Here is an 11090-nt window from a genome sequence, read left to right on the forward strand (position 1 = left end):
TTTTTCGGTTTCAATTTTTAATCTAAACACAATTATTTATCTTGTCCACAGGTGAAAATCAACAACGTTTCTTCCTTACAGTTACTCTGGAGCCGACATTTCTGTCCTTGTTAGAGATGCTCTGATGCAGCCCGTCAGGAAAGTCCAAACAGCCACCCACTTCCGCAGGGTAAGCTATAAATAGAATCTTTGAATTGCTAATAATACAACTGCAAGGCATTTAAAGTGTGTGTGTGTGTGTGTGTGTGTGTGTGTTTCTGTAGCTTAATGCTAGAGATGTGGCCCTTTTTTTTTTTCTGGTATGTATTGAAGGTTATCATACATGTGTTTATCTCACAACTAATTAAACTGGTCTTAGCTGGGAATTGTAAACAAATGTTAAGCGCGTGCTACTCTAGTATTTGTATTTTGGCAATAAAGTTAGAAGAAAACTATTTTTTCTGATAATGATTAAAAATTACGTTTGTATTTCTGTCAACGTTTTTGTCACTGCGACTTCACAAGGACTGGTAGTTTTGGAGAGTAAAAGTAATTTTGTTTTTTTTATAATCGAACTTTATTGTCACTACAAATTCTAGAAAACAACAAATAGGATTAGTATTATAAAAATAAAATTACTGTAAAAAAAAATATTATTTGCTACGATGCATTCACTTATTTTTCTTAAATACTGTTTCACTAACAAGTATTCTGTGGTGTGGTAAATAATTGTAATACTGCAAATATTCTTGTATCTAACTTTATCATGTTAGACGCTTCTGTTGATGTCTGGGCAGATCATACATCAAACACCAATAATGGATGGACTTTTTCTTGTTGTATACTTAGGTGAGGGGCCCATCAAGAAGTGATCCCAACCAGATTGTTGATGATCTGTTAACCCCTTGTTCACCTAGCTCTCCTGGGGCCATTGAGATGTCTTGGATGGACGTACCTGGAGAGAAGCTGTTGGAACCAGTGGTTTCCATGGTAATGAAAATGATAATATTCAGTATAAAAAAACATTGAATTAATTTCACCTTGAATTTTTTAAATTATAAGATTGAACAATGGGATATGCAGGGAGTTAAGGCTAAGACGTATTTTGTAAATTATACCTGTTGTGAGGCTGCATTACTGAAAATGTAGGTAAAAAGAGAGAAATTGTACAAAACATTATAAAAGTATTCTAGATGTTTCCATTCTGTATCTGTACTGGCTTTTGAGAGGAAGAGGCTGTAATCATAATCTGTGCCGTCATCCAAAGGACAGAACGCTCATTAAGTAGTTGTGGAAACAGCTGCAAAACACTGTTCTCAAACTAATTCAAAACAAAACTCTGTTCTCAAACTAATTCAAAACAAAACTGTTCTCAAACTAATTCAAAACAAAACACTGTTCTCAAACTAACTCAAAACAAAACTCTGTTCTCAAACTAATTCAAAACAAAACACTGTTCTCAAACTAACTCAGAAAATAAACAAAACTCTGTTCTCAAACTAACTCAGAAAATAAACAAAACTCTATTCTCAAACTAATTCATATTTTTATTTTAACAGAAAACACAATACTTATAATTAGCTAATGTATTTAAATTACTTAACAAGGTTTGGTATTGATAAAGTTACTATTATTATTATAACTTTTATTGTATTTAAATTACTTAACAAGACTTGGTATTGATAAAGTTACTAGTATTATTATAACTTTTAATGTATTTAAATTATTTAACAAGGTTTGGTATTGATAAAGTTACTAGTATTATTATAACTTTTAATGTATTTAAATTACTTAACAAGACTTGGTATTGATAAAGTTACTAGTATTATTATAACTTTTATTGTATTTAAATTACTTAACAAGACATGGTATTGATAAACTTACTAGTATTATTATAACTTTTAATTCTTTTAGGAATTACAGTTGTATTTTGGTGGTTCTTACATTTATATTTTTATGTACGTTTATAAAGCATTCAGTTTAAAATGTAGAAAAGTTGAGAAAGAGATGTTAACCTTTTATTATTTTATGACATAATTCATTATACTTTCTGTATTTCAGAACTTTAAAATTTAAATGCATGATCAGTGATATCATGGATAAAAGAACTTTGAGGTAAGTTTGAAGTTTAAGACCGGTTGTGTTAGAAACTCCCACGTGTACTTGTAAATAGCGAGAAGTCTTGCCTATGTGGGTGACCTTACAACTACCACATGTATATTTGTATACCACCTTTGAATGTAAGAGTGAAGGCAAAATGTCTTTAGTTCTAATAACATTACTGATATGAAGTGATGATCTGAAGATATTACTGAGTTTAATCTGGTGTTAGAAGGACCGGAGTAGCTTGTTGAGTTTGGTTTTATTACTGAGTTTAATCTGGTGTTAGAAGGACCGGAGTAGCTTGTTGAGTTTGGTTTTATTACTAAGTTTAATCTGGTGTTAGAAGGACCGGAGTAGCTTGTTGAGTTTGGTTTTATTACTAAGTTTAATCTGGTGTTAGAAGGACTGGAGTAGCTTTTTGAGTTTGGTTTTATTACTGAGTTTAATCTGGTGTTAAAAGGACCGGAGTAGCTTGTTGAGTTTGGTTTTATTACTGAGTTTAATCTGGTGATATAAGGACCGGAGTAGCTTGTTGAGTTTGGTTTTATTACTGAATTTAATCTGGTGTTAGAAAGACCCGATTAGCTTGTTGAGTTTGGTTTTATTACTGAGTTTAATCTGGTGTTAGAAAGACCCGATTAGCTTGTTGAGTTTGGTTTTATTACCGAGTTTAATCTGGTGTTAGAAAGACCTGAGTAACCTGTTGAGTTTGGTTAAATAATCTTCAAATCTTCGTATCAGTAACTTTTTTAGAACTAAAGACATTTTACCTGCTTTCTCTGGTCTTCTACAAACATACGTGTGGTAGCTGTAAAGCCACCTACATAGGCAAGACTTCTCATCATTTACAAATATGTGCTTTAGAACACATGGGAGTTGGTAACTGGACTTAAGCTTTAAACTCTACCTAACTCTCCTGTATATTTTCACAATGAAATGTCATCCCACACCCCGAGGTAAATTCTAGGCTTAGACTAATTTTTTTTTTAACCCCCAGAGTGATGTATTACTATCTTTGGCTAATTCGAAACCCACAGTTAACGATGGGGACTTGATAAAACTTAAGTCTTTTATGGAAGATTTTGGACAGGAAGGTTAGCAAAGACATGCAGTTAAAGTAAGTTTGTTTGTTTTTTAATTATTTAACATTTAGGTCAGTGACGTTGCAGTATTGTATCAAACAAGATAGTGATGTATTTTTGTTAACTTTTGTACCTCGTTCAGTTACTTATCAGTTTTGAAGCAGTCAATTATGTAATAAAATCATTTGATTTTAATAACTTATAACTATTAGTTATTATTCAAATGAGATGTGAATCCATTTCAATATAAAAATGGTTCAGTCTAGTTATGTTTAACTATTACAGGACTTAATAATAAATGTCTATCTTCAGTAGGGTAATGCCATCTATAAGAGAGAGAAAATGTCTTGGACAGACAACTTCCGCTGTTTAGCTAAAATATAGAAATTTTTTTTCTTTCTCTTACAAATAATATAGCCCATTATTTCCACCTACAAACACCTTAAGAAAATTGTACAAAAGCAGAATGGGGTGGTGGAACGAAGACAGTAACACGTTCAGTGTGTAAAAAGTAATCTGTTGTGTTGTAGCCTAAGTATGGTAATGTGAATCACAAAACCAGAAAGCTAATTATAAACCTTGAGAGCTTTTAATAGTAAGAGAAACATATGGTTTGAGGAAAGCCTGGTGCTAACCCTTGTTTTTTTAAGAGACCGACCACAAGGTCCAGGGAATACAACAAGTAAAACTTGTAGCTGTTCTAGTAAACAGCAGTGTTCAAAAACAAAAGAATATCAGTTAAAGCCACAAACCTTCAAACTATTTTCATACTATACCCTATTAGTGGGGTACATGTATTGCATCATGTCAGATAACTTTGTTTCTGAACTTGATGTAAAGAACAGACCAAAACATTGGGTCTGGCGTGTCCTGCTGGTTTGGCTATTCGACTCAAATGCTGCAGGTCATGGGATCAAACATGGTCATCCTTTCAAATATGGGGGTATTGTTATGTGTTGTTTGATTCCACTATTCACTAGTAAAGAGTATCCCATAGTTGGTGGTGGATGGTTTGACACGCTGCCTTTCCTCTTATCTATGTCTTCAAAATTAAGAATGGCTTAAGTAGCTTCGTGCCAAAGTCTACAGAAGGTTTGGGTGAAACCTCTCATTTGCCGTGTAAAATACCTAGAGACCCAAGTGTCAACTAATGGGATTAATTGCAGTAGAATCAAACAAAAACTTTTATCAATTTCTTAGGCACTTCTGTATGCGGATCCATTTCGTTTGCTTTGAAAAAAAAAACATTTTGTTTTACTATATTAAACTGATGACATAGTTGGGTATGTTTTCAAATACTGATACAGCTAAATAGGTCCCCTGGTTTACAATTGTATAAAAATATTTACTAATCAGATTTGTGAACATAAATTTACTCATCTGCATGCTTTTTTCCCATAAAAATAACAAAAGGAAATTCTTAGTATTTGAAATTATTTTCGGCAGGATTAGAGTAAATTAATCTATGAGACCTTGGGCGTGGTCAGATACATTAATCGAAAGGTTTGACCTACTCCGAAACTGTAATTAGATCTCAAATCAGTCAAGAGATGACGAAGCTATGAGCCAAAAGTTTGTACTTGAAAAAAAACACTCGGAGCCATTCTGTGAGCTGCTATGCCATGGCTAATTCAAAACCCAATGTTTTTTTTGTTTGGTTATTTATGGTATTTTGTTCATATTTTTTTGTGTAACTTGTATGTTATTAAGAGAACTTGTAACTAACAGTCAATGATCCATAAGCAGTTTATAAAAAGCTGTTTAAAAGGCCTATGGATTCCACTGATAATTGTAGGGTTAAAGAAAAAAGGTTAAAAACTATACAATAAATATTCAGAATGGATGAACCCTTGAAAGAGCCCCCTTACAGTGGTAAGGTTATGGAGTTACAATAATAAAATCTGGGGTTTGATTCCCCACCATGGACACAGAAGATAACGTATGTGGTGTTGGTCTAAAAACGAACGAAATGAAACCCTTGAAGAAAAAGACACCGAAGCTGGAAGACCATGTCACAAGTCTTTGAGAGACCTATCTACTAGCCAAGACAGCTGTTGGTAGAACAACATATAAAACCCAGGAGTGAGAGACATATCCTGCACGGAGATGTTGCCAAAACAAAATTACCAGAACAAATGATACAGATGCAAGCTGCATGTGCTGTCCAAAAGTGGTCAATAGTTCCTATGTACCTTAAAATCAATTTAATCCTAGAATGTTAGTGTCACGTTCATTAAAGCCACCTCAAGTTCTTGACGTTTTATGTGAGACAGATGAATGTAATATATCCTTCAAGAACTACAGTAACAGTAAATGAAAAAGTAATACTCAGTTTAATAACTAAATATAGGAAACACTTTCAACTAGAACAGAATTGATATAGGGGATATTTTAACACCCTAAAAAGTTGTATATCCTCTGAAGAAAACTGAAGCCAGATTGAATTTGAACCAGCCACAAATCAGATCAGTCAATGTGCTTGCTTTTTTCACTACAACTACTTGTTAGTAATATTATTTACAAAAGAAAATCTAATTGGTTAATACATAGGAACTTGTGATTTAGGACATTCAAGGATTCTCCCTTGTAAAAACTGAATTAACAACTAATTTTTGTCCTGGAATAATTTGGTACATTCACGATTTTTAATTATTTGTGCATAATATGGTCATCTTGATTTATTTTCTTTTTTTTTTGCAGTCCAATTGAAAATTTATTTTACTTTTTGTCGTGGAGAAATCGCATGAAGACATCGGGAAGACCAAAGAAGAGAATCCTTTCTATGAGAAAATGATGTAATCTTCTTGTATATTGAATGTTCTGACAATACTTTTAAGTTTGTCAATTGGATTTTTCAGTAACAAGAATTTATTGTATTTTAGCTATAAATCTGATTTGCTTGAATAATTAGATCGTTCAATTCAACTTCTCAATCACAAATGAATGTTTTGAACGACTCACATTCATTTAAATCCTGTTATGAATGATAAAAGTGTTTTCTCACATCCTGATAGTACATTTGTTTAGTTCAGAATTGCAGTGCCTGTATTACATTGTTTTTCCACAGATTTTTCATCTAACCATAGTCTATCAGCTACAAAAAAGTAAGATTCATTTTCTAGCATTGTTAAATGGCTTAAAATAAGTAAAACACATTGGCTTTATCTGCCGATCTAAATAATGTTTGAAAAATAAAGTACATTGTTCTCTTCACAGAATATTGTTATTAGTGTCTTCATCTGATCATAGTCTATCAGCAGCAAAAAGTAAGATTCATTTTCTAGCATTGTTAAATGGCTTAAAATAAGTAAAACACATTGGCTTTATCTGCCGATCTAAATAATGTTTGAAAAATAAAGTACATTGTTCTCTTCACAGAATATTGTTATTAGTGTCTTCATCTGATCATAGTCTATCAGCAGCAAAAAGTAAGATTCATTTTCTAGCATTGTTAAATGGCTTAAAATAAGTAAAACACATTGGATTTTTCTGCCGATTTAAATAGTTATGTTTAAAAAGAAGAAATGTTAAACAGTTGAAGTTGATAAGTATGAAGAACGTATTAAATATAATCAAGTGAATGAAAGTTGAGATGTTGGTGGTAATGTGCCAGGAAGAATTTGTTCAAGTTCATGAATCACGGGACAGGAATAGGGTTAAACTTGAAAATAAGTCTGACTTCTTATTAAAGGTATACAAGTACATTAAAGATCAACTTGTGAATAGACTGAAATATCCATTTTTAGAGAAACTACACGTTTTTATCAAAAACATTAAAATACTAATACTTGATTGAAACTTAACACTTTTCTTTCAACTAGCTAGCTCGATTTTGTTTCTTCCTGGCGTGTTACAAAAGTATCCTCCGTTGTAAATATTGATAAGGTGTGCCTATGTATTTTATTGTTATAATTTGAAATAAAACTTGTGTAGTTGGAGTGCGTTATATTGTTTGAGTTTCCTCTACAACTGTGCTACAGTAACACTTGTGATGTTATTGACAAGAAATAATGTTAGTTCAGACAACAGTTCGTTTGAGCCAATGCTTCATCTCTTATTGTGAACTTTCCCCGAGTCTTTTTAACTGTGGTTAAACTGTAGGTGTAAAACACAAAAGGTTTAAGTTGGATAAAGTTCTCAGAACTCACATATGATGTTAATACTGTATATGTGTAAAATATATTGAGCAGGTGGCAGCACTGCCTCTGTAGTGATGGCTCAAATTGTTCCTCCAATTGGTATTTTAAATATCTCCTCAATAGGTCATCAGAACTTTACAATACCATACAGTGTTTCCTTTTATAACAATATCTACGTAATGACTGAGTCACAAGTTTTAGGAATGTCTGTAAATATCATAACAAAAAGTTTCATTTTCTTGTTCTTTCTTTATTATATAACTTAATAACCAAACAATGGTGTCAACCAATTTCACTGAGGTGACATAGTTTCAAATTAGTAGTAATTAAAAACAATTATAGTATAAACGATGTTATCATCGCCCCTTGAAGTTAGCTTTCTTACAGACATTTGGTGTTCCTTTAAAAAACTTAAGTACAGAGTGAAACAGGAATTATCAGCCAACAATAAATATTACAGTTAGAACACTGCATTAAAAAACTTCAAAAATGTTTTTTTCTGTAAAGGTAAGGATGGTACTTGCATCATATCTACATAACAGAATTTAATTTATCCTATTTTTGTCTGTTAACATTCTACTACACTACGTGCCTGTGATATTATGTAGGGGTGGTGCAAATGCCATTCCTACATTTACTTCCTTGTGTATATATAATCATTAAGGCAGTAATTGCAATACATTTTATTATGTATACGCTTTTTTTAATTTAAGCAATTAATAACAGGAAAGGCAACGTAACAAACTTGGAGAAACTTTTATTCACACGACTACATCTTGTACATTAAGAGATAATAAGGTTACAGCAGAACTCGATATCTTTTGCATATCTACAATAGCAATTTACAAATATCTCACTCCTGATTATCAATAACGCAACTAGATAAGAAACAATGTTGACTGTCATGGTTACTTGTATCCTGAAATAAAAAAAGATTAATATAGCTTTGTAAAATAATTTTCCACAGAGCTATACTGTTGTAATGCAGTCGTACATATAAATACAACTTTATCATCCTCATCTTTGCAAACTGGTGGGTAGATAAGTTATTAATGTGTACTTATATAAACCTAATATTTACCAAACCAATCTTACAAGTCACGTTATCACTATCTACCAACCAATTTCTAAGAACATGCTTGTCCGTTCTATCCAGTTACAGATAATGATGAAGTTGTACGTATGATCGCATCTAGTAACCGACTCGGTATTGGAATTTATATAGGCGAAAGCGGATTCTTTATACATTAAGCTATGAAAACTATTCTCCTGCATTTATACTAAAGAGATCTAGTCGTAGTTTAAATACTAACTAAGATAGAGAAATGTTAAATAAAATTCAATTAGGAGTAAAAGTTTGGTAGCACTTTGTTAAGTGTTTAATCTTAGCTTCTTTTGACAAATCAAAATTCTCGTTTTTAGTTTTAGTGATTCTTACGAACACTTTGGGGGTAATGGGACCACATCACATTTCTAGTGCATGATGACAGACTGTTCTTTTAAATGATTTCCCAATCTTCTGACAGTCATGCCAATGTGGGCACCCCTCACACGTAAGGTCATTTAATGGTTTTTATGGATTTAATTATCCATTTGTTGCAAAATTAGTGTAATGGAAAAATAATTAATAAAATACAATTTTGTATTTATCCTAGGCTTACATTTCCTCTTGACCAAAAGTAACTTAACCTATCACTATTCGCGTGCATTTTGAGCATCACAAGTAAGGCTCAAATAAAGTTCTTTTCTAATCCCATACAACCAGTTCCTACTGCGACGTTCACAAGCATCGGCTGCATATCAAATAAATGTAGTTGTGTATCACATGTGATATTCAGGTGATTCACGGGACAGGAATAGGGTTAAACTTAAAAATAAGTCTGAATTCTTATTAAAGGTATACAAGTACATTAAAGATGAACTTGTGAATAGACTCTGTTGTTTCTTATTTTAATTACTGATTCTTCAAAAAAGCTAAGATTAAACAATCAACTAAGCACTACTTAACTTTTATTTACAATTTAGGTATTTGGATAATACTTAAACTTTCATGCTCTGTTGTGAAACTTTAAATGCAAAAAATGAAATTTGTACCCGTTTTTTTTTTTTCACCTTAGTGTTGTGTCCACTGGATACTTTTTATATCTATGCCTTCTTGGATCATCTCCCAGAGTGGGCTGTAATCAAACAGAAAAGTATTAGTGGTTAAATACTGTATTCGCAACAACTAAAAAAATAATAATAAATTATAAAATCATGCCGAGGAAGTGATCTGTTACGAGATTATTACCTATACATATAATCGTACCCAGCTGAGCTTAATAGTGGTGTTTTAACCATTTTAAAGACAAGACGTACCCAGCTGAGCTTAATAGAGGTGTTTAAACCATTATAAAGACAAGATGTACTCGGTTAGGTTCAATAGTTATGTCTTTTTTATTTTAACTCCAGTAACTCGGCGGAACTTATTTAACGTTAAAGGCTACAATATAGAATGGGGTTGAAGATGTTCACTTACATTTAGAGAGAGAGAGACAAAAGAATGAAATATTCAAGCAGCTGTAAAGAAAGACTGTGTAAAATATTTAACATGAAGATATAAGATATACCAAGCTGAGCTTAGTAGTGGCATTTTAACCATTTTAAAGACAAGATATACCAAGCTGAGCTTAATAGTGGTGTTTTAACTATTTTAAAGACAAGACCTACCAAGCTGAGCTTAGTAGTGGTGTTTTAACCATTATAAAGACAAGACGTACCCAGCTGAGCTTAATAGTGGTGTTTTAACCATTTTAAAGACAAGATACCAAGCTGAGCTTAGTAGTGGTGTTTTAACCATTTTAAAGACTGGCACGGCTTCGCATCTTTAAGCTACACATAGGAAATACTCCCCATTCATTGAGTGAAGAAGATTTACGTATACTTGCCAAGAAAACTGAGGGGTAAGGTTTTGACAAAATGATTGACAGATAAGAAATCAACAGGCAAGTTTGGTAAATGCAGATAGAAGTTACAAGCTATTGATAACTGTTTGTGAAAGGTCAATATTAAAATGTGTTATCCAAAATTTTATCCTATAGTAAAGCATAGGATAAGTGTATACTGGTATGGAATAAACACCATTTCTAAACTAGTGAAATATGATTATTCTTACTTATATTTGTCGTAACACAATAGTATTAGTCCCATTATATTTTGTAACACAACATTTTTTATTCAATCCATCAGGGCTTTTCAAGAAGAAGAAGAAGAGTGTATAGTGGTATTTTTACCACACTATGTGTGTTATATATGTGTTTATTTTATTATATCAGTTCTGGATAACAGTTAAACACAGCAAGAGTAGTTAAGATATACATTAAATAACAACGCATGGAAGACTTATACCTTTAATAATAACTATCAATTCAAGTTGGGGAAAATGTAAGTCTATTGAAACTCGTGGAGAGCTTGACTCCTCCCTCCCCCCCATGTTCTGATACCTCTCTGAATTTCAAAAGCAATTTACACTCAGCTGGGCTTATAAAGGCAAGATGTACCAAGCTGAGCTTAGTAGTGGCGTTTTAACTATTTTAAATGCAAAACGTACTCGGCTGAGCTTAGTAGTGACGTTTTAGCTATTTTAAATACAAGGCGTACTCAGCTGAGCTTAGTAGTGGCATTTTAACCATTTTAAAGACAAGATATCTTCTGGTAAGGGGATGTAAATTCTCTTCTCAAACCTAAACAAAATTCAACCATTACTACAACCCTATGTCAATAAGGAAGATATATAAAGTCAGTTAAC

The 11090-nt window shown here is 32.3% G+C and overlaps 2 protein-coding genes across 5 annotated transcripts in view; one reads left to right on the plus strand and one right to left on the minus strand.

Annotated features, from left to right (window-relative positions):
• Window positions 1-7110, plus strand: part of LOC106467949 (vacuolar protein sorting-associated protein 4B-like) — a gene marked incomplete at its 5' end in the record, with an annotated part of 28362 nt that extends 21252 nt beyond the window's left edge. Inside the window, 4 exons of the mRNA XM_022396178.1 lie at window positions 71-169; window positions 829-969; window positions 3080-3199; window positions 5865-7110. Of these exons, the coding sequence (XP_022251886.1) occupies window positions 71-169; window positions 829-969; window positions 3080-3181 (342 nt within the window). The remainder of the gene's footprint in view (window positions 1-70; window positions 170-828; window positions 970-3079; window positions 3200-5864) is intronic.
• Window positions 7111-8044: 934 nt separating this feature from the next.
• LOC106467950 (cysteine desulfurase, mitochondrial-like) overlaps window positions 8045-11090 on the minus strand; it is a 20410-nt gene continuing 17364 nt past the window's right edge. For 3 of the 4 annotated variants that reach the window (XM_013928337.2, XM_013928338.2, XM_022396179.1), the window contains exons 14-15: window positions 9398-9480; window positions 8045-8222 (exon numbers count right to left, since the gene is read on the minus strand). In XM_013928337.2, the coding sequence (XP_013783791.1) occupies window positions 9417-9480 (64 nt within the window). In that variant the 3' untranslated portion in view covers window positions 8045-8222; window positions 9398-9416. The remainder of the gene's footprint in view (window positions 8223-9397; window positions 9481-11090) is intronic. The other variant, XM_013928339.2, reaches the window with a different exon arrangement.

This window comes from Limulus polyphemus, unplaced genomic scaffold, assembly GCF_000517525.1.
Source record: "Limulus polyphemus unplaced genomic scaffold, Limulus_polyphemus-2.1.2 Scaffold2808, whole genome shotgun sequence".
NCBI classification, from domain to species: domain Eukaryota; kingdom Metazoa; phylum Arthropoda; class Merostomata; order Xiphosura; family Limulidae; genus Limulus; species Limulus polyphemus.